Genomic DNA, 24,708 nt, shown 5'->3' with positions numbered 1-24,708 from the left:
TAGCAACTTGTTGTGTATAATTTGAGAAGACCAGCAATGATGGCAGTAAATAAACAGCGACTTATTTTTCAGTTTGAGTTAAATCACTCCTCAACTTGGCTCATCTTTGTTTTCACCGTCTCAAACGGAAATACCGATGATGCAGTTTTTTACCTGACGGGAGGGGTTCTGGTGGACCAATCACAGCGCTTACGGTCCGCGTAGAGCCGACGCGCTGTTAGAATTTTTGTGAGGTGCGCGTCAGGCTACGCAGAGCTACGCACAGGCTACGGATAGCCTACGTCGTAGCTACGCCGTAGGACCTACGCACGACTATAAATCGCCCTTTACTCTCGAGCTTGACCTAACTCCCCCTATCACTCCATACGATCCCCTACTGGCCACGTTCCGGTGCGACCTGCACACGCTCTCTCCCTCCCGCTTATCCTCTGCGATCGCTTCCACGCTCCCCACTCCCAGCCAACTCTCTCTGTTAGATACTGACAACGTCACTGACACACTTTGTTCCATTCTTACATCCTGCTTAGACACATTATGCCCTCTGACATCTGGACCGGCCCGGGTCACACCACCTGCTGCTTGGCTAACTGAGGTTCTCCGTGAGCATCGCTCTACACTCAGGGCTGCAGAGAGGAAGTGGCGCAGATCAAATGACCCTTTGACCTCTGTCTCTATCAGTCTCTTTTTGCCTCCTTCTCCAAGGATGTCTCCTCTGCTAAGACCCTATACTACCATTCAAAGATTAACAACTCACCTGACTCTCACACTCTCTTCAAAACCTTCTCTACCCTTCTTTGTCCCCCTGCCCCTCCACCTTCATCCGATCTGACAGCTGATGATTTTGCTTCAATCTTTGTGAAGAAAACGAAAACTATTAGCAGTCAGTTCTCCGAGCCACAGCTTCTTACGCATGCTCAAACCTCTGAGACATGCTCCCGTCCCTCCTTCTCTCTCCTATCCGAAGCAGATGTTTCCAAGGTCTTGACCTCTAACCATCCGACAACCTGCCCGCTAGATCCCATATCCACCCATCTCCTCCAGGCCATCTCTCTGTCAGTTATCCCTGCTCTCACTCACATCATCAATTCATCCCTCTACACTGGCACCTTCCCTGTAGCATTTAAAGAGGCTTGGATGACCCCGCTGCTGAAGAAACCCACACTCAATCCTGCTATGCAAGAGAACTACAGACCGGTTTCTCTTCTTCCCTTCATTGCCAAGACTCTTGAACGCATTGTGTTCAACCAGCCCTCCTCTTTCTTCACACAAAATAACCTCCTGGGTAGCAATCAGTCAGGTTTCAAAAGCGGTCACTCCACTGAGACTGCGCTGCTCTCAGTCATTGAAGCCCTTAGGCATGCAAGGGCAGCCTCCAAATCATCTGTGCTGATCTTACTGGATCGATCTGCAGCTTTTGACACAGTCAATAACTACATCCTCCTGTCTACCCTCATGTCTATGGGTCTCTCTGACACAGCACTTCTATGGTTCAAGTCGTACCTCTCAGATAGGTCATTACGGGTATCCTGGAGAGAAGACGTCTCCGAACGTCAACGTCTTGATACCTGGGTGCCTCAAGATTCTGTGCTTGGAACGCTGCTCTTTGTGTTATACATGACATTACTGGGCTCTGTCATTCAAAAACATGGCTTTTCCTACCACTGCTATGCAGACGACACTCAACTCCACTTGTCGTTCCACCCTGATGATCCCACGGTTTCTTCCCGCATCTCAGCATGCCTGAGGGACATCTCACTCTGGATGAAGGGTCACCATCTCCAGCTTAACCTTGCGAAGACAGAACTGCTTGTCATATCATCTGAACCCAAGATTCAACACAACCTTTCCATTCAGCTAGGTTCCTCGACCATCACACCTTCCAGGACGGCCAAAAACCTGGGAGTGGTCATTGATGATCGGCTTAACTTCACGGAGCATGTTGTCAGCACCGCTAGCTCTTGTAGATTCATCCTCTACAATATTAGGAAAATTAGACCTTTCCTAGATGAGCATGCCACGCAGGTCCTGCTCCAAGCTCTTGTCCTGTCCAGGCTGGACTACTCCAATGCCCTACTGGCAGGGCTTCCAGCCTGCAAGACCAAACCCCTACAGATGATTCAGAACACAGCGGCAAGAGTGGTCTTCAATGAGCCATAGAGGGCGCACGACACTCCTCTCTTTGTCAAGTTACACTGGGTTCCTATAGCAGGTCGCATCAAATTTAAGGCTCTGCTCCTGGCCTTTAAAACTACCACTGGGTCAGCACCCCCTTACCTTCACTTACTTATAGAGCCTTATGTACCCTCTCGATCCCTGCGCTCTGCCACCAAGCGACGGCTTGTGGTGCCATCTCAAAAAGGGAAAAAATCACTAGCGCATACCTTCTCAGGAGCTGTTCCACAACTGTGGAATGATCTGCCGGTCGTGACACGATCTGCTCACACTGTAGCTGTCTTTAAGACTCTGCTAAAAACCCATCTCTTCCGCCATTACCTCACTTCCTAACAACGGACCTACTATCTTTCTTAAGTTACCTTTCTCTTTATCTCTTTTTCTATTTACCGTTCTCTTTATCTCTACTTAACTTGTAAAAAAAAACTAACGACCCCTTGGCTATGTATATTGTGTTTCACACAGGAAAAAGTTTTCTATTTCCCTTGTTTGAGGCATCGGTGGCAACCAAATAAAACAGAGACTTGCCTTCAGTCGTGATAGATCATTCAGGATATCTCATACAGTCTTTGGTCCTAAAACATTCATTGTGATTCTTCTCAGCTTTCGTTCTTCCCAAGTGCATCTTCCTCACAACATTTGAGTCATAAAACAATGCACCGTTTAGCTTAAAAAGACAGTCGGTGCTGTAACTAAGTCCATGTTTGACAGTATGATACACGTACGAGTCATCACTTGCCGCTATTTTATCCATTTCCACAGTATTTCCTCCGAAAAATGCACCGATATTTCTTGCACCTTTAGCTAGTTTGGCATTTTTATGCATTTCTGTGGAAGCATGCTGATTCAAGTCATTCTCACCTCCATGGCCAAGTGACAATTCCCTTCGACATAAAGTGCAGAAGGCTTTCGTTGAGTCACCACTGACGGCTTTATCCACGCATTTTTTTACTTCCCACTGTTTATTGTAGCTGCACAGTCTTTTCTTTTTGCAGGTTTTTCCATATTGTCAGTTATTTTCACATTTCAAATCGCATTACCCTGATTTAAATTTTCTAATTCTTATTTTTTGTTGTTGAGGAATTGGCGCATTTTCTAGTGTTTACTGATGCGTGTGCTTGGGGGGCAGTGATTGGATGGTGACACACCACCTGTTGCTCATTACCCTGCCTATATACCTGGGGCTCACACACACGCTCATTGCGAAGTCTTGTTTTCCCCGTGCTGCACTACTCAGCGTTATTTTCCTGTGTACCCATTTTTTTGTTTCCCTGGTTATTATATTGGACTGCCTTACGGATTACGCCAACATTTCGACCAACTGCAGAGCGGCTGCAGATCGGCTCTGCTGCGTTACGGCTTCGTAACTTATGAATGGTTTTGACACACAATGACTGCACAGACATTAACCCACCTGCATGCAACTATGGCTCTTGCTCGCAACTGCCCAGTGAGCGTGGACTGCCACACAGTTGAACAGGTGAAAGCCATCGATGTCAAGGCCGGCTGGTCCACGGAACTCAGCAAGGATGAACTATCACCAAAGCACAGTTTACACTTCTAAAGCATATTTACACATCGAGTTTTAAATTCACACTGTAGTAACAACATCTACAGAGTCTAAACTTGTTATCCAGATGATCTAATGAGGGATTAAATACATTTCCAGAGATCCTCAGCCTTCTTAAAAGTAATAACCAAAAACAACCCATTCATTCATCACTTTGTTTTAGCATGCAAATCGTGGTTGACATGTTTACACTTCTGAAGCATATTTACATTTTGAATTTCAACTCCACACTGTTGTAACACTAGCCTAGAAATCTAGACGCACCCTAGCGGCCGCAAAATATATTTGCTGCCAGGGTTTAGTCTAGGCACTCACAATACACTTAACCGGTCCAAAAACCAAAATTTGGTCAGGCCAATCACATCGTGTGTAGCGTCTGTGGGGCGGGCTTAACATGATGACGACAGAGCTGCAACGGTTCCTACTTGAAAACAGGGAATGGCTGCTGCTGCTGGCGAACAGCTATCTTTTGAAGCGGCTTTGGCCGCGACTCTGGAGGACTTAGACTTATGTTTTTCTTTGAGAGAAGAGCAAATAAACCCTACTGAAGTCCTTTTTAAGCAAGAAAGATGTGTTTGGAGTTTTGCCGACTGGTTACGGTAACTACGTCACCTTCTTCGTTGCTCTGATCCGTCATAGCGCTATCCTATTGCATGCAGAGGCATTTTGAGGGACAACCTTATATCCCGCCCCTTGCATTGAGCCGTTTGTGTGAAGAGTTGCCAGACCTTACATCTTGATGTAGGTCTGGCTAACCAGGCTATTGTAACACCATCTCTATGGTCTTAAGAAGTGAGCTAGAGTGTCTGATCATGTTTTTGAAGTATTTCCAGGGATCGTCAGGTCATTATAGCAGCGATTGGTAGCTCATTCATTCATTTTCAATGCATTTAGCATGCTAATCGCAATTGATATTCTAACAAATTAAAAGCATATTTAAGCTTTTCATTTCGAGTCCACACAGTAATAGTACATTCTTCAAGGTCTCAACATGTAAAATCAATAGTCTGGTCTGAATATTAATTACTCTAGAATGACGCGTTTCGGGCGTCAAAATCGCGTCTACCGCGCGTGGTTTGCCGCTTGAACAATTTGGATGCATTCGCGCGTGTAGAGCGGAGTAGACGCGCGGAAAAAGCAAGCATTTGACGCGCATCAGAGGCAAACTCCGCTTCTTGTGGGAGGGGCAAGTGCTATGCGGTTGTCTGATTGTAGGATAACTTATGTTGACTGTGCATTTATTGAGAGAGTTACCAGTTTGTATTTGGTAACAATACTATAGGGGGAAAATAAATGGCGCGGGTCGATAAACGTCACGTGACTCAAAAGTGAAGTGTGTATTACAACTTAGGTTGCCCAAAGTCCTTACTGACACTCTTCCAAGCGAGGTCCTTTTTATTCCTGTCTCCTCTATAGAAATAAGAACTTGTGTCGTATAGCTCTGGGTGACTGTGCACAGACAATATCAAGCCTTGGTTGAGTGAGTGACTCCGGGCGGGGCTGCCACCACAGCAGCAGGCAGGCTCCTGATTGGTTAACGCGACGCGAAATTTTTCAACTCTGGCGTCAGCCACAAATTTGTGTGAACCGCAAAATGCACAATTCGCGCGTACTGCGCACAACGCTCAATTCGCGCCTGAGGCGGAAACGCATCTTCCGCGCCGCGCCGAACGCCTCTTCCGCGCCGTGGGTCCTCCTGACGCGCGTTAGTGCGTCTTCACATTGACTTAACATTGAAATCACTCGCGCTTCACGCCTCTACCGCGGTTGGTGTAAATGCAGCATTAAGCTGGCTGGATGGTGGTTTTGTATTTTATTTTGTTTGTTGGACAGACACACTGCAAAAAATGACTTTCTTACTTAGTATTTTTGTCTTTTTTTCAGTAGAAATATCTAAAAATTCTTAAATCAAGATGTATTTTTTTAATGAGCAAAATGACCTAAGAAAATAATACTAGTTTTTAGACAAAAAATATACAATTCGTGCTAAAATTATCTGCCAATGGGGTGAGAAAATTTTACTTGAATTAAGTGTTTAAGAAAAAAGAAATTTTATTTCACAATTTTTTCTCACCCCAACCTGTATTATTGTACATAATCTATATTATTATTATAGATATTATATTTTGCATTATTTTAGCCTACTTTTTTCTACATATATAAAGAAGATGCACGTTATGACAAATCATTACACTTTCCTTAAATCCCTAAATGAAAGCATCTGCTTGATGCCTAATGTAAACAATATGTTGATGTAATGAGAAGTCCAAACGTCGAATCACTTGATCTCCTGTCGGTTTTATTTTAGATACAGATAAAGCTTCTATGACAAAGTTCTCTAAAAAAAATTTGTGCACCAGCGCTGTGCTACGGAAAACCCTTATATGAACCTGGTTTGGGCGTGTTTTATGCAAATTACCAACCTCATGCAGGCGGCCATTTATATAGAACACTCCAAATTCACTAACATAAGAACAAGTATAAGAACAAACTGATGTGAATACACGTGTTGTGAATTAGCAGAAAGTTTTCGTGAGAAGTTCAAGTGAGTGTATAAATACAAAAACCGTATGCAATATTTAGTGAATGAGACCCAATGTTTTTTAGGTATTTTCTCTATTAATGGTTTTTAGTTGGAACTGCTGGACGTGAGAAAATCTGAACAAGTAATAGAACTATGAAAAAAACAAGACATTAGTGATGGGAAGTCTGACTCTTTTTTGTGAATCAGTTTTTTCGGACAGTTCGTTTCAAAGAACTGGTTCAAAAATCCGATTCACCAGTTCTTTAACGTACTTTACGTAATGACGTCATTCGCATCTAATTCTATCATCCAGGAGGGTAAAATACATAAAAAATCCAAGTAAAGTCGTGTATGGTTGATTTTATTATTATTTAGTTGTCCAACTAAAGCACATTCAAAAACTTTTAACAGAAATCATGATCAAGCTAATAAGAACTTAAAGTATAAACTGAACACACACACAAACCTAACAAATACATTTTAGTCAAAACTGTGTTTAATATAATTCGCTGTACCATGCATATTCCTGTAAGTTTTATGGTAAAATTAAATCATCTTAGTTCATGTAGGCTACAGTATTAGCACAGCAACTCACTGATGTCCGTACTGTTTGGCTCACGCATGCTGCTCAGTATCCACAGTTCTTTAGTTCTTCGGACGCGTCCGATAGAAACTGTTCTCAAATCAGTGAACTGGTGACTCCATAAATGCAGCAACCTGTTCCTGACTCGAGAGTCGCTGTATCGTGCTTTTCAGCAACACATGCGCAGTATTAACGGCTCATGTAGGTGCAAAATTTGGAAGAGGAGTTGCTTTTTTAAAGCTGCCGTCTAAAGCTTTTTAGATCATATTTTTTGATCATATTCACGGAAACCAACACTATGCTAGGATAGAACAACATAAATTAGACTGTTTAACAAAAAAACCCGCGGTTCTAGCTCCATCTAGAGCAGTGGTGCCCAACCCTGCTCCTGGAGGGCTACCGTCCTCCAGACTTCAGTTCCAACTAGGGTTGTTACCAGTGGCGTACCGTGGGGTTTCAGTCAGGGCCTTCAGTAAGCATGTAAACCACATACATACTCATCTGTTACAGCTAACGCACCCATATGCAAATAATGCGCATGTTCGGCCGCACATACAGGCACTCAGCAACATTATAGCTGATCAACAATTAGCCTAAAACATTATGCTAGGTAAGGGTGGGTTGAACTTAGACTAAATTTCACTGCATGTATCAATAAATGTAATCCCCCTATGCACACTGTGTGCATAGTGTCACATCCACATGCTACAGGCTACTATCAGTGCAACACGAACCACTCAATAACAATGTGCATAAGCCCTTAATAATGCTTATTATCAGATTAAAACCACAATCTGCATGATACAATACGCGCCAAGTAGTAAAGCACTCACCCGTCACTTTTCAGTCACATACCCGAGTACATGAGAGCTGCGCTTTGTTATGCTTTCTGTACACTAAAAGACTTTGAAAAGATTTAGAAAAGACTTTATAAGATTATCAGCTCACATCTAAAGACTTGGGGTTCACAGTTTTTAGTCTCAGACTAAAGATTTTACAAACACTGAATCTTGTAGTGACACTATTTACAAGACTACAACAAGATTATTTTAGCTTTTAATTCCCACCAAATTCCTCCCATCATGCTCAGCAGTGATTTAACAAAAATGGAGGAGAAGCAGCTAGAGTTAGCTACCGTGGCTTTTGCCATTGAAGTCATTTGCAGTGAAAGAAAAAAGAAGAGAAAGCGTCAGAGGATATGGGCACGGCCTTGGCTGCATGGACGGGGACAGCAAGGTCTGTCTGTCCTTCAAAGGGAACTGGAGGTGAGTTATGTCAATACTGCTATAGCCTACTATTGCAATCATGTACTGCTTACTATGCTAATGCTATGCAGAATACCTTGTGCAAGCTTGACCACCTGGTAAAACCACCCTTTTTTAACCAGATAAAAGACAGAAGTGGATTCAGAGAGTTACTTCGGATGACCTCTGAGGACTTCGGATATATATTACAAAAAGTGGAGCCAGTCATCTGGAAATCAAACACAAAGTTTCGAATGGCCATCAGTGCAAAAGATCGACTCTCAGTGACACTGAGATTTTTGGCCACAGGTTTGTATGAGGAACATTATAACTACTGTTGTATAAACATCTTCCTAGTTGTACCCCATCCTCCCAAACAACTAATGTTGGCCTGGTGATGAAATTTACTTGGTAGATATTAGGGGTGGGTGATATCTCGATATTTAAAATATATTTAAATAAATTTATATTTCTTTACTGCTTCCATTCAAGGTGAGACCTTTAAATCCCTGGGATTCCAATACCGCATGTGGTGAACAACGGTTTCACAGATCGTCATCTCAACGTGTGAGGCTCTGTATGAAGTTATGAAGGAGGATTACCTCAAGGTGGAAAAACTAACATTTTAACAGAATAGGGGGCTATCTGTAATCTTACATTATGTGGTGCCCATAGCAAGTTAAAGGGGTCATATTATGAGATTTTTTTAAGTTGTAAACTAAATCTTTGGTGTCCCCAGAGAACACATGTGAAGATCTAGCTAAAAATACCCCAAAGATAATTAATTACAGCTTGTTAAAATTGCCACTTTGTAGGCCTGAGCAAAAGTGTGCCGTTTTTGGGTGTGTTATTGAAAATGCAAATGAGCGGATGAAATGCAAACACTGATCTCAATGATGGTGGTTTGTTGCAATTGAAACTCAATTGTGCTGTGAATTATTTTCTTTCTGTCTGTAGTAAATGGCTGTGCTGTGGTTGGATAGTGCAGATAAAGGCGGCATTATTATCCTATTCTGACATCACAATAGGAGCCAAATTACAAAGACCTATTTTTTCACATGCTTGCAGAAAATGGTTTACCAAAACTAAGTTACTAAGTTGATCTTTTTCACATTTTCTAGGTTGACAGAAGCACTAGTGACACAATTATAGCACTTAAACATGGAAAAAGTCAGATTTTCATGATATGTCTCCTTTAAAGTCAAACATGATCACTTATTGTTATCTGGATGTGTTTGTTTGCCATTTTATTATAGACACCAACATCAGAGGCTGCCTGGAGAGCTGTCGCCGCAGACTTCAAGGACAAGTGGCAGTACACAAATTGCCTTGGTGCGCTTGACGGAAAACATATCTCCATTCAGCCCCCCGGTCACTCAGGCAGCACATTCCGGAACTATAAAGGCCACTTTTCAGTTGTTTTAATGGCAGTAGTAGATGCCAATTACAAATTTGTTTATGTAAATGTAGGAGCCCAGGGCAGACTGTCAGATGGTGGTTTATTTGCCCACAGTGACCTCCACAGAGCAATGGAAACAGGCTGCCTGAATTTACCCCCACCAGAACCCCTGCCTAACACCACCACCGTCATGCCATATATGTTTGTTGCAGACAATGCATTCCCCCTTCGCACAGACCGGCAGAAGCCATTTCCCCACCGACAGCTAGACCATGACCAAAGAATCTACAATTACAGGTTGTCGAGAGCAAGACGGGTCGTGGAGAATGCCTTTGGCATTCTCGCCAACAGGTTTCAGGTCTTCAGAACAACCATCTGTCTACATCCTGACAAGGTTGTGAAAATAACACTAGCCTCGTGTTTGATCCACAATTTCTTGTGAGAACGCAGATCAGAGTATGTGCCACCAACCTTGACAGACCAGGAGACTGATGACCACGAATGGATCCCTGGATCCTGGAGACAAGAAGGCCAGGGAGCATTCCATGATCTGCCAACCAGCCACGCACGCAATCCTACACAAAGGGCTAAAGACCTGAGGGACCTGATGAAGAAGTACTTCAACTCACCAGAGGGCCAAGTACCATGGCAGGAGCACCACATTTAATGTGTGCACTTTCCCTTACACCACATGTATATTATATACATATATTAAAATTAATAAATAAATGTAAATCCTGTTCAAGTCTGCATTTTCATTTAAACAAGGAACATTTCTGTTTTACTGGCAAAAACTGTACTGCTGCACTGTACTTGTTAAATCAATTGAACAAATAAAGAAATACATTCAAAACAGTGTTTACTCTTCGTTTATTCCAAATAGAAAAAAACACTTCCACTTCCACATTGAAGCCAAAAATAACAGGCAACACCCCTTAAAATCTAAACAATGTCTTCCTCATATTTTTTTTGTTTACAAAGGCACATTAATTAGCTGTAAATACTAGCTAATTCAGCCACAAGAGCTGAGGTAAAGTGCAAATAAAAACAAAAAATGAAATGGAAACTCAATGTGTTTCAATTTGCAGTGCTTGGGCTAACAGTCAACACCCCATAAAATCAAAACAATAAAACACTCATACTTTTTACAAAAGCACATTAACCTGCAAATATTAGCTAATTCAGCCACAAGAGCTGAGGTAAAGTGCAAATAAAAAACAAAAAGTGAAGTGGAAACTCAATGCGTTTCAATTTGCAGCTTGGACTAACAGGCAAAGCCCTTAAAATCAAAACAATATGACATCCTCATATTTGTTACAAAAGCATAGTAACCTGCAAATATCAGCTAATTCAGCCACATGAGCTGAGAAAAAGTGCAAAAAGTAACAAAACACATGGAAACTCAATGCGTTTCAATATGAAAGTGCTTGAACAGCAGCAACATTTAAACACGTTTTAGTACACTGTAATTCACAGAACTAACAAGTTACCAAATTATAGACCTACCACCCCAATGTTAAATGTTAACAATACTAACAATGGGACACTCAAACTATTTTAATTATCCTCACTGTCTTCAAGGAGTTGCACGTAACTTGGTTGCCCATGGGGAAGAGTGTATGCGTGATGGTGAGATGTTGGGTGTGAGGTCTGAGGCTGAATGTGAGGCTGTGTTTCATTATGTTGTAGCTCTCTGGGTTTGTATTGTGGTGGTGTTTGCTGTGACCAAATGTTAAACTGATCATTAGGTTTTGCCCACTGTTGTGCCCGGCCTGTCAAATTCTGATCTGCTTCTTGGAATTCATACAGTGTTGTCATAATTCTCTTTTTGGCTCTTGTTTTCAAAATTGGGTCTTTGATGTGATTGACCTCGACTGCAACTTGTCGTCCAAAGCCAGACTCATCATCTATTCTATCTTGCTTTTCCGGGTTCAAACCAAATTTCACAGTGTTGGACATTTCTTTCAGGACTTCAAGCTTCTCAAGCTCAATGTCACTGTCATTGGGACGTCTTGGCTTTTTGGTTAAAGGGCGGCAGCCTCTTGGTGCCGGTGATGGTGGGCTTGAGGACCTTGATGGTCCTGGTGTAGATGCCCTAGGCGCAGTCTCCAAAGAATTTTCCCCAGGAGAGGACACTTCATCATCAGCCACTGTCCCCTGTGTGTCTGTGTCATTGTCGTCAATCTGTTGGACAAGATATCAATATGTATCACATTATGTTGTATGATCCAAAATATTTCTGAACGTAGGCCTACAGTGGTGGTATATAAGATAAGCCTTTTTAAGACTCTCTGTGAAATGTAATTTTAAAAGAATGCAATTTTTGAGGAAGAATAAATTAGGACATCCCCCATATATTTCATCCACACTGCTTATGAGTGTGAAAAAGGATTTAAAAAGATATCAAATGACTTTGACATCAGCCATTCCACCATTTTACCTCACTGAAGTAATTTCAACAAAGGGGGATGTATCACTAGTTATTAGGGGTCCAAATTTTTTCCTCCATTTTTTGTTTGATGAGTAAAAATATGTTAATTTATATTGTTTAGTTACAATAAATCACTTTGACTGTATATAGGGGTTATGAATCTATATCATTATATGATGAGAACAATAGTTTGAACTAAATGTCTTGAAAGGGTATAATTTTAAATGCAGTGTTGAAATTATGAACAAGTGTTTCACAGTGAATATTCGAGGGTACATAATACAAGAAAAGATACATATCTACTATAGAATACAGAGAATGGACAATACTCACAGCAAGGGTAGTCTCAGCATTGCGGGGCGTAACAAATGGCTTTAGAAAGTCTAAATGTCGCAAGATCCACTTTTGTTTAGAAGTGAGGGCCTTGTCCCCACTCCCACTTGGTAGAGGTCTCAGCAGACGGCAAAACTGTGTCCTGAGAGACACGCTGCGTGTTTTAACCTCAGCAACTGGAACATACATTGAGTAGAATTAGTTACATTTTCCCAGTTTGTGCAAAGCTAGATTTCCTCTCTCTCATTCAGTCTTTCATTCGTGCTCTTGTACAGTAATGTCAATATCAAACATTAGCACATAATGCCATTCAATACAGTGGTGGAGTAGGCCGGTTTCACATCGCAAGCGTGAGCACTGGGCAGCGCGTTTACAGAGAGAATTTGCTGCGCGTGTGCTTTCACACCGGCTGCGTTTGCAGCGCATACTGTCCAGTTTAATAACAGTATAAAAATATCAAGTTCACATTATTTTACATGCATTTATGAGCAAAACCTCTTCAAGATGCTTTTTGACGGTCAGTGTAATTTATATAACTGTGATCTGTATTACCCACATTGTTTTCGTGATGTTCTGGTCAGTGTAATGACAGATATAGACACAATACACAATTATAGACATTAAAAGCCCATGGCAAATTATTAAATCTGTTTCTCTTAAGTTTTACGATAAAATAAAAAATTCACTCACGATTGACAGCATGAAGCAGTCGATCGTGTTTCCCTTTAACAGTTTAAGATTTATATTTATAGATGTATCTGTTTCTCTGAAGATTATTAAGATATATGAGGACTCATTTGCTGGGCAGAGAGTGAATGACAGCGCAGTCTTCTGGTGTTTTTAAATATTTCAAATATTTCATATTTTCTTTCAAATTGCTCAAAGTTATGACCGTGTTTGAAACACACTTGGAGTCACATTCATGTGTTATGGTAAAATTACACTTTTTCGCGTCAATCCACGACCATTGAAAGCATAAACAATGCACTGTCACACTTTAATTGAGCGTGCTCACGCTTGCGGTGTGAAGAATGTAAGCACATAACTGTTAACAGAAAACATTAGCACGTTATGCCATTCAATAGAGTGGTAGAGTTAGCATGTTAGCACATACCAGGCATGTCGATGGCTTCGGCAATATCGGTCCACTTCTTTTCTTTTTCCACTCTGTCGTGGTATGAATGGCAGTTTACATCAAAAAGACACGGCTGCTCTGCCCACCGCTCGACAAGGCGCTCCTCTTTCTCCACAGTCCATTTTCGCCTACTTGGCGCTCGTGTTTCCACGTTCTTCGACATGTTTGTTATGACTGATGGCTTCCTGTTTCCGGTTTTCGGAGAACGAATTTATTGGTTGTTGATTGTTTTACATCACTAGACTACGCTAGGACTTGCGATAATATCAAACATGTTTGATATGAAAGACTAGAGAAAGACTGGCATAAATCGGGTCACCGACCGCAGATTATCACCTCACAGTTAACGATCGAGACGACGGGAGCGCGCCGGGACTCCAGTTAGATTCCTAAAGACTGCTGGTCTTTAGTCTGGGACTGTGAAAATCCTTTGGTGTACGCTAGGCATTACTGAAGTCAGTCGTCTCATCCACCATAACTGCCACAAAATTTGTTTGTTTAATTTCTTCTTTGATGTGATCATTCAACACTTCTGACACTGCATTTATTATATCGTTTTGATATTTTCCTGACGGTCCTGTAAAAACTGTGGCCGTGGCAAGATGATGTCGCAAGTCAACATCATGCTCCGCTAATGTGGGATTTTTATGTTGTTTTATTAATCAGTATGTTATGTTATAATTCATATGTGCCATTATGCTTTCTGTGCTGAGATATGTGAGTAAATGTCTGTGTGTAAAGTTGAGAGGCTGTGGTTTCGGTTGGGGGAGAAACAGCATATGCTGAGGAATTTACGCCTGGCATTGATCAAGATAAGAGAGAGGCCTGAGGGAGAAAAGCAAACAGGGAACCATGTTTAATATTCACAGGATAAAATATGCAATGTATTTCTTACTTAATCAGTATTAATCATTGAATAATTGATGTAATAAATATAAGATGTTGTCTTTGATAAATTTGTATTAACCAATGAAATGAAGGTTGCATACAGAATAACCTAATGGGGGCAGGGCAGCTCAACCTTGAAGAACAGAATCTCCTGTGTGTGTGTGTTTGTGTGTGTGTTTTCTTTCCTAACAGATGGTTTTAATAATGATTAAAGTGTTTCCTTAGAAGTAGTATTGCAGTAAAAGATTTAATATGTGTTTATCTATCTAAAGAAGTTAATGTGTGCCTTATTCATATAACCAATTTTACGAATAATGAAATGATGTCATGATATTGAAATATGTTTTACATAATAATCACTTTCATCTTACAGCTTATAAATGAATGTTTTATTAATGATTTGTTTTTAAAGAAAGCATTATAACATGCTATGTGAAGTCATCCATATGTGGAGTGGAGGAGTACTAGAGAGGAACTGCAGGGCTCCCAGGGATGAGAGGAGAACAGATTGTTTTTTCTTTGTCTATGTGTGTCCATCTTTGCCTACAGGCTGAAATTGGGTGTGGTAAGGGAGTCAGATTCACGAGGAAGAGCAGCCTTTGTGGGTGGAGATTTTCTGAAGAAAGATCGACGTCACATATTATATAAATAATTGTCAAAAAAGAGGCTGGGTGTCTTCGCTTACCAGATGTGGTCATGAGAAGATCCAGCGCGCTGTTAAACTTTTTCAATCTGATCAATAAATATTTGAACTTAGATATTCGTATCTTGTGCCTTTCCTCTAAATTATGAACATGCAATGGACGCCTTAAAGTCCAACACTAATAGCGTTAACAATTCCAAGTAGTGTGGGATTTTTATGTTGTTTTATTAATCAGTATGTTATGTTATAATCCATATGTGCCATAATGCTTTCTGTGCTGAGATATGTGAGTAAATGTCTGTGTGTAAAGTTGAAAGGCTGTTTCAGTTGGGGGTAGGAACAAAGCCCTGAAGAGAAAACACGCAGAACAGATGGTTTCAATAAACAAGTTGTTTGCTTTATAACTATGTTATATTTAGAGAAAGTGAAAATTAGTATGTTTAACTAATGAATGCATTTAACCAATTCATGAACAATGGAGTACTGTTGTGTTGTTGAATAATTATGTTTTACATATTTACTGCCTACATTTCATGCTGATTGCTAAAAGTGTTAAAGTTACAAAGATGTCCAAATAAGGACTGTGGAAATTGATTTTGTTCCATTTTTATATTTCTTTAATTGATCATTTTATTCTATAAACATTGTGTGTTTTATATATGCACTGAGCTATTATGTAGAAATTAGGTGTTTATGTTTGAGAGTGGAAGGTTACCAGCTTTTGTGTGTGTGTTGCAAGGAGGAATTTAGGAATTTAGGAATTTACGCCTGGCATAGATCAAGATAAGAGAGAGGCCTGAGGGGGAAGGCAAACAGGCGACTATGTCATTAACTAATGCCTTAATGTTCACAGGATAAAATATGCAATGTATTTCTTACTTAATCAGTATTGATCATTGAATAATTGATGTAATAAATATAAGATGTTGTCTTTGATAAATTTGTATTAACCAATGAAATGAAGGTTGCATATAGAATAACTTAATGGGGGGCAGGGCAGCTCAACCTTAAAGAACAGAATCTCCTGTGTGTCTGTGTGTGATTTCTTTTCTAACAGATGGTTTTTAATAATGATTAAAGTGTTTGCTTAGAAGTAGTATTGCAGTAAAAGATTTAATATGTGTTTATCTATCTAAAGAAGTTAATGTGTGCCTTATTCATATAACCAATTTTACAAATAATGAAATGATGTCATGATATTGAAATATGTTTTACATAATAATCACTTTCATCTTACAGCTTATGTTTTTTATAAATGAATGTTTTATTAATGATTTGTTTTTAAGAAAGCATTATAACATGCTATTCAAAGTGGAGGAGTACTGGAGAGGAACTGCAGGGCTCCCAGGGATGAGAGGAGAACAGTTTGTTTTTTCTTTGTCTATGTGTGTCCATCTTTGCCTACAGGCTGAAATTGGGTGTGGTAAAGGAGTCAGATTCACGAGGGAGAGCAGCCTTTGTGGGTGGAGACTTTAAGAAGAAAGACGACGTCATATACTCTTTAAATAAATGTTTTCTAAAATGCTGTGCATTCGTTGCTTGCCGCTTGTGGCCTTGAAACGATCCAGCGCGCTGTTAAACTTTTTCATATCTGATCAATAAATATTTGAACTTAGATATTTGTATCTTTTGCCTTTCCTCTAAATTATGAACATGCAAATGGACGCCTTAAAGTCCAACAGTAGTTACCCCTGTTCAGCGAATCTCTGGATTCATCGTGTCCCGTGATAATTCTCGCCGTCCCAAAAAGAGAAAACGGTCAATAAGACGCTTCAGAATGTCCCGGTTCTTTCTGACCCTCTCATTGTGGACGCTGATCTCCCGTTTTCTCTACTCGTTTAATTGTAAATCCACACGACATTCACCAAAAGTTTTTAAATGCACGACTGACATTATTATGGCACTCGGAGCCTTGGTGTTTAAGAGCTGCCTTCGTGAAGCTGTTCAGACTGTCAAAGCCAGAATCAATCATGTCCCTTTACTCGTATTAAAAAGTAAACACGGCCAACTAGGGTTGGGCGATGTCCCCTAAATTGCCGGTTGACGATGGTTACGTAAACCATCGCGATGGACGATGATGTCGTTAGGCGGGGGGTATTTACATTTTTCGTTATTATTCGTTATTATATAATTATTATTCGTTATTTTACTTTATTACTTCCCCTTAAGAAGAGTTGTGCACTTTTTATTAGTGATGCACCGATGTGAAAATTTTGGCCGATACCGATAACCGATATGACCCTTGTCTGTTATGGCCGATACCGATATTTGCCGATGCCGATATCTCTGTATAGAAAACACATTTTAATGATAATCAAATAAAGAGCTATTTTCCAAAACATTTTTTTACTTTTGTAATTTATTCCCAGAAATGACTGATTGGGCACCTTTACCCATGTGCAAAATGTCATCAATTAGCTGATTGATATGTAAGCTTATTCTTTGTAAGCTTCGAGATGCTTATTTTTTTAAGTGGGTGATCAAATTGGTTGTGTTGAACAATTTGTCCCGAACTCCCCTTTCGTATCACCCGGCCCTCACTCTCATTGCATACAGCAGCAGGGGTGTCCAGACTTTTTTGTGTGGTGATCTACTTTTAAAATGATAAAGCCGACAAGATCTACATGCTAAAAAACACTTTAAATGCGTGGACTATACTGCATATATCTCTACATTGGATTTAGGGCTGTCACCATTGGAGCATGTGAGTGAAGCAGAGCGGTGTGACGCTCCGCTAAATATTCTGCTCTACTGTTCAAGCGCTCCACTCAGTCGCCAACCGCGAAAGCAAGTGCTCCGTTAACTTTCCGCTCACGCTCGCAAATAAACCAATTCCCGCTCAGATATAAAAATTTTTTTAGTAAGCCTACTTGTTTTCTTGGATAATTGCATTTAATTAAAGTATTAGCTGATAAATCGCAGTTATGTACAGTTGTGTGTTGGCTATTATAGTTTAACTGATACGGAGCTCCAGATATAATTAAAATTAACAAATTGTTTCCACGACATCTACATGTTTTACTAATTTTAAGTAATAATAAATGTAATAAGTAATTTCGAAATATTATAATAATCCGTTCCCCTTATGAGAAAGATTAACAAACTATACTGTTATATAAATATATTATTTGAAAAAACTAAAAACAATTTCTTAACAAGAAGGTTTTTTAAGTGCAAATTTACAGTGCATCAGTAAATAGAACACAGCTCTGTCTTAAAGAAATTAAAATTAGACAGTATTTATGAACCAGTAAATGTACAAAACGAATGCAATACAGTACATGAATTAAAGTTCTCCGTCGTAGCGACGGATTTCTGTCGATTGCAGCGAGTCTACGACGGATTTCCGTCAGTTGCAAAATTATTAAATTAACTTTTCATAAAGAAGCAGTATTCACCTTGTTAAATGGAATGTGATCAAAGCATGGAGTGGAGCGAAATCACGTTCCTCTCTCCACTGTAAGCGTTCTGTAATCATACGCACCAGATCCACTCCGGGTTTTCTGGCTGTATCTCACGTTAAACTGAGGTAAAACTTTATTTCTGCTAGCATGGACATACTTGTAATGCAGGAAGGATCCGATGTTTTGGACATCGATAAAGGTGTATAAGACCAATGGAGATTAACTTGACTTAGCGAAATGAGGAAGATTGGCAAGCCTTTCAGTTCGTGGGCTAAGAAAATCAAACAGCCAGGTAATTTACGTGTCTTTGCACAGTAAGCCTAGGGTCCTGTATTTTGGGGGTAACTGATTTGTCTCGTACATTATCGTTTTTGACTGCTATGCTGATCTAACCAGTGGCTGATACAACGAGTTTGTTAAACTCATGGGTAAACTTCACTTGGCGCCACAAGAATCAAGAGGCAGTCAGATGACATCAAAATCCCGTGAGAGTGAACCGAGAACTCATTAGACGAGACTGCTTCCGAAATGCTCTTGCAGTACTTTGATGTCATCCACCTGTCAGTTCTTGCAGTTGCATGTGCGCGTGGTCAAGAAATGTTGACGTTTGTACATGTATCCGCATTTAAAAACAAGTGATTTTAAATTGAAACAATAACAACAGTGTTAAATGCGCTGTGTCTGTATGAGGGGAATAAGCAAGTCGCGCATTCACTTCTCTTTGAGCTTGTGAGTATTTTTGCCGCTTATTGTCCTTAAAGGTGCTCTCCGTAAGTTGAGAAATTTCTAACCGTTACTGACACCAGTGGCCGTTATAGAAACTGCAGCCAGTCTCATGCTCGTTCTCGGTGGGCACACTCGTACGAGCACGACCACAACAACCAGAGTTGCCGTAGCAACCACAGACAGCTCATTGAGATTCACCAGCATGTTTACAAATGTAAGAAAAGTTACAGTACTGTAAGGTTATTGTTTGACAGACCATATTTTAGCAAAATGTTGCAGTGCTACTTTATATTTTCAATAGAATTCTACTTCTAAAAGTTTTGTAACACGACACGGTAAAACACACTCCCGACACAATCTTAATGCACTCGTGCTCTGAATAAAGATAATTCATATAAGAAAGTAACTTTTGAAATGGTCCTGTGCTACATGCTATCATTAGCATTACACCACAAAATAAATGCTATCGTCAGCATTACACCACAAAATAAATGCTATCGTTAGCATTACACCACAAAAACAATAACATAATATATTACAGATGCCCTGTAACTATGTCTTACCTTTGCAGTAAAAAGGAAACCTGCTCAAGGTCTGTTTTCATACCCAGCGCTGACCGGAGCTCCCTCCAAGAATCAAATGCCAATCCGATGTTTACTCTTGTCTTTTCGCCGACGCCGGTCACGCACTATTTTTGCCGCACTAGATAAGGATTTTTTTTAAACTTACGAGGAGTTTCCATAAGTGTCTGGATTGTGCTGGAAGTTGGTCGCTTCTTTCCGTCTACAGAGTCCATTTGAAACATGCTAGCGATTGCCGCTGTTTACTAATGACGCCGTACGCGTCTATATGGAACATACGCATGACGAGCACGCGCATGACGTCACATTTTGAATTTCTCGCCAATTCGGACCCGACTTCTCTACACAGAAAAGAGCCTACAGGCTGATCGAGACAACCGTGGAGGACACTCAAGGTGTCATTCTTTCTATTACATTATGGTTGCCTCATAAATATACAAATGAAAACTCTATCTTAAAGATTTTTTTAAGTAATAACTTACATTCAGCCCCTTTAAATACACATAAGGTTATGCGTCAAAAATCCCGTCTTTGCAAGTATCCTCAAACACGACCATTTAGAGCTTAGGAGAAAGTAAACAGGAGGAAAAAGTTACCTTTTTTGCGTATCTGTCACTAATGTTAATCAAACAATTAATCTTTCACTGCTCTTGACTAAATCAATTTATACCCTTACTAAGATATATACATTATTGTTTATTATCCTTATTTCATCACTGACTGCTTATCCGTGAGCTTGAATTTTGTCTCTTGTGTAATATACGTTCGTTGCGCACAATGCATTGTTTTAAGTTATAACATTCCGCATAAAATAGCACCTTAGCTCTGCCTCTATTGTAAAATAATAATTTGATGATAAAGGGTACAGTCATTCAATGTACAACTGTCACTATGATTACAGGCATCCTGTGCGAATTGTACACGAGTTTTATTCAAGTTGCTCGTTCAGGGTTTATATTCATACATACATTACTGTATTAGAGCTGTGACTGTAAGCTGTTGCGTGAGCAGAACATACCCTGGATTATTCGTTTATGTGTACTGAATAATATGATATGAAAAAGTTGTATTTGTTCACATTTTTAAATGCATTATATAACATGAACAAACTATGGAAAATATAGAGTATATAAGCATTTATTAATTCATGTTTATGTCATTAAAGTAATTGATGTTAGTTCATGGTGCATTCACTAATGTTAACAGTTTCAACCTTGATTTAAAAAAAATGTATAAGTAAATGCCAAAATTAATAAGATTTACAATTAATAAATAATTAAGATTCATTAAAGGTGGTGATATTCATATTTCTTTTTGTATAGGGAGTTATTTAGCTGTTTCACCTTAATCTGAAATGCTCTATAAACTACATCTTACACAATACATTTTTTTAGTTTGTCACATCATTTGTTGTAATTAAGTGTTAACACTGTTTATTCACAAAAAACATACTCACACTCCTGCTGTATTTCATAGCAGTTGGCAACCCTATAAATGCCACAGTAGACTTTAATATGGCATTAATGGCAAAAAACATCTCCCCTTAGAATGCTATTGGTCTCGCCTATTTACAAGGAATATGACTTGGCCTGAAAAAAATTTTAGTCAGAAGAATTTTTTTCAATTTAATCCATGCACTGTAAAGAACAAATTAAAAGCTTTCATTTAATTTTGTTTTAAACTTGAGCTGTTATAATGAATATGCAAACTATTATACACCTTTTGTGCGAACAGTAAAGGCTTTCGTGAATAATGGGTCTGCACGTTACACACGCATCTAGAAGGAGAGTGCACTGGTAAACATGAGGAAACTTTCATATTTCATCTATTAGCTGACGGCAGTAAGTGTACGTTTTTTACCATAGTAAACCCGAATGGCATATAAATATCACAGTGGTTAAACGCATACACGGGGGCGCGCATCATCTACGTTGAGCGTAGCTGCGTCTGGTCGTAGTTTCAGATGGTGCAACATGCGTAAATATTTTTCACAATGTCAGAAGTAGCTAAGCTCGATGTAGGACTAACACCCAACTTCTTAACATCCAGCTGTTGCAACCGGGCCCTGGTTATTTGAGTATAATTAAACATGAGTCTTTAAAAACAAATCTCTTTTAGCGTTGTTGTTTTTTTTTTAAGTGGGGATTGGGGGTGCGCCAACCCGGTTGGGACATAGAAGGGGGTGCACAGGAAAAAAAGTTTGGGAACCCCTGACCTAGATAAAGATGACTGTAAGAGTACAGACAAGCTATTAACTGGTCCTTTCAAAGATGATGTCATATTTTATCAGCCACTGGGTAAGGATCAGGACCTTATTATTGTTCTCCAGACTGAGTTCATGAGAAAAGACTTACAGGACTATGGGAGTAAAATTTTGTTTTTTGATGCTACACACTGTGTGAATCAATATTCCTTTCCACTCTATACATTGCTTGTGAGAGATGACCATGGTCATGGTGTTCCTGTTGCATACATAATAACGAGCAGGGAGACCAAAGAAACCCTTAAGCTTGCACTTCAGAGGCTACAACCTGTGTTACCTAAGCTGCCAAGGTAATTTATTAAGTCATCAATTGCAGCTTCTTAAGTAATTTTTAGGGCCGGGACTTTAACGCGTTAATTAAGATTAATTAATTACACAAGAAATAACGCGGTAAACATTTTTAACGCATTTTAATCGCAATTATTTTTGCACAGCGGAACATTTCTCATTGGATGAGTTTTTCGGTGGACCGATTATACTGGAGCACCAACTAGCATTCATGACTTCAGACAACAACAAACCACAGTGAACATTAATGAAGAAGCTGATGAGATCGCTTTGGTTGGCCACGTGGATGGGAAATTTTTTTATAAAAAACGAACGGATGGAAGCGTCGATAATAGCATGGTTGTGTGTAAGCTATGCAACAAGGAATTCACATATCACCCGCAGCACATCGAGCCTCAAGTATCATCTCAATGCAAAACATATAGCAGCTAGCGTGGACATTAGCCCGACTCCGAGTATAACGACTTGGTTGAACAAAAATAAACAATATTTTGTTGCTTAAAGGTATAGCGGAAGATTTTCCCGAATTATTTAAAAGAACCGCCCCTCGATATTTAAAAAAAAATGCTCCCGAGAGGGAACGCCTGTTAAACGCGTGCACGAGACATAGAGAGAGCGTGCAGGAGCTCAGTTCTTCTTTTCGCTCTGTTTACATGTCGGCATGTTTACCGTGTCTGTGCGGTTCGTGACTTGTGCCAGGGCTAGCATCGCAAATCATAGCTTACATCAACTTTTACCAGCAGTGATTTTAAATGGATTTCTCCAAATAGCATGACAAAATGTACCTTTCCAGTAGAAACTTCGCGTGGGAAGCCCAACCTGTCCTTTTAGCTCACGCCAGCGTGTGAAATAGTCTCCCATAAACATCTGGTCTTGTTTCTTTATTTATAGTCCTTTCTCTTCTTGTCATACAATTCGTAGACACTTTTTCTCTTGTGACTCTCAGACATTTTGAAAAAAACAGAGTGAGAACGCGACCTTCAATGAATGGTTGAAACCGTAGCACAACACACATACACGTGAAAGTGCGCATGTGCAGAAAGCGAACGTAGAGGCGAGCACGTGCGACGGTTATACGTCAACATATAATCAGAATGATTGACATCTGGGATGACCAATAACAGTGGTGATCCACCCGGAAAACGAAAATCTTCCGCTATACCTTTAAGCTTATGTATTCAGTCATTATTCATGGTATACTAAAAATCCGTGTGAAAAAATAACTTCTCAATGTTCTCAGGTCAAATATTTATATGTGATTAAAATGCGATTAATTTCGATTAATTAATTACAAAGCCTTTAATTAATTAGATTAATTTTTTTAATCGAGTCCCGACCCTAGTTATTTTATATCAGCAGTGTTAAACAATGTAACCTAATTTTCTTTTTTTATTGAAGGTGCTTCATGGTTGACAAAGACATGAGTGAAATTAATGCTTTGAATGAAGTTTTCCCTGAATCTGATGTTCTTCTCTGCTAACACAGTCTCACCCCATGTCGTCAATATTTGACGACACTTGACCATTCGTCAATATGTGACGCGGAGGGTATACCTTTCGCGTCATTTTTTGACGAACTGGGGACTTCAATACTATTACGTCCGTTGCATTCTCTTCTCCTATTTTCTTACCATTTTCGCGTCGGTTTAGGGTTAGATTACGCAAAATTAAACAGTGTATGCGAAATTAAACAGTGTACGCGAAATTAAACAGTTGTCACCTGGCGTTGGGGTTAGAAACAGTTGTCACCTGGCGTTGGGGTTAGAGTTAGGTTTGGGTAGGGATGTCATTATGTAAATCTAACCCTAAACCGCCGCGAAATTGGTAAGAAAATAGGAGAAGAGAATGCAACGGACGTAATAGTATTAAAGTCCCCAGTTCGTCAAAAAATGACTTTAAAGGTATACCCTCCGCGTCACATATTGACGAATGGTCATGGGGTGAGACTGGGTTGTCTCTGCTGGTACCATGTACTTCAGGTAATTGAAATTTTGTAATCAGAAAATGTTCGTTTTACTTTCACAGTAATTTTTTTAAAGAAAGGTCAATACATAAATAAAAATACTTGCATAATACATTACGTTGTCATTTACAGGCTGTCGTTCGGTGGTTGATGAAGACCGAATCTGGTGTTACCTGGCCACACTTCTCAAATACCCGGAGAGAAATTCTAGATTTCTTAAAAAAAAAATGAAAGCTTGTGCAACGGTATTTATATTCAAATTGCTGAATTATGTAGATATGCAAAATGTTTGTTTTATTAGAATTTTTTTAGTTTATGCACTTTTTATTATTATTTGTGCACATGTTTCAGCAGTAACAACATACAGTAAACAAACGACTTTCGTGGAACAAACGTAACCTTCGGTAAACCCTGCAAAGAATGAATAAAATAGTCCTTTTAGAGTAGTTTATTTCTGATAACAGCAAGCAAAATGATAAGCAAAATAAACAAAACATAGATTGCCTTAGTTCAAATCATAGATAAATCATATCAAAAACCACTCTTAGCCAACCCTACTGTG

The 24,708-nt window shown here is 39.6% G+C and overlaps 1 protein-coding gene and 1 long non-coding RNA gene across 2 annotated transcripts in view; one reads left to right on the top strand and one right to left on the bottom strand.

Moving 5' to 3' along the window:
• The window catches only part of LOC135783532 (uncharacterized), a 417,164-nt gene that overhangs the window by 258,803 nt on the left and 133,653 nt on the right, over nt 1-24,708 (top strand). The gene's annotated exons all lie outside the window — the stretch shown is intronic.
• LOC135731321 (uncharacterized) lies at nt 10,938-13,554 on the bottom strand. The gene is made up of 3 exons (XM_065249290.2): nt 13,371-13,554; nt 12,257-12,432; nt 10,938-11,676 (listed from the first exon to the last, which is right to left on the bottom strand). The coding sequence occupies exons 1-3, from the start codon at nt 13,552-13,554 to the stop codon at nt 11,050-11,052; spliced, it is 987 nt and encodes a 328-aa protein (XP_065105362.2). The 3' UTR covers nt 10,938-11,049.

Source organism: Paramisgurnus dabryanus, chromosome 2, assembly GCF_030506205.2.
Source record: "Paramisgurnus dabryanus chromosome 2, PD_genome_1.1, whole genome shotgun sequence".
In the NCBI taxonomy this organism is placed as follows: domain Eukaryota; kingdom Metazoa; phylum Chordata; class Actinopteri; order Cypriniformes; family Cobitidae; genus Paramisgurnus; species Paramisgurnus dabryanus.
Note: the sequence above shows the minus strand (reverse complement) of the source record. Positions and strands in the feature narration are given on the sequence as shown.

Coding starts and splice junctions, on each gene's coding strand:
- LOC135731321 (XM_065249290.2), bottom strand. CDS start 13,554: ATGTCGAAGAACGTGGAAACACGAGCGCCAAGTAGGCGAAAATGGACT. Junction 12,433..13,370: donor CGAAGCCATCGACATGCCTG/GTATGTGCTAAC, acceptor TGTATGTTCCAG/TTGCTGAGGTTAAAACACGC. Junction 11,677..12,256: donor ATGCTGAGACTACCCTTGCT/GTGAGTATTGTC, acceptor CTTGTCCAACAG/ATTGACGACAATGACACAGA.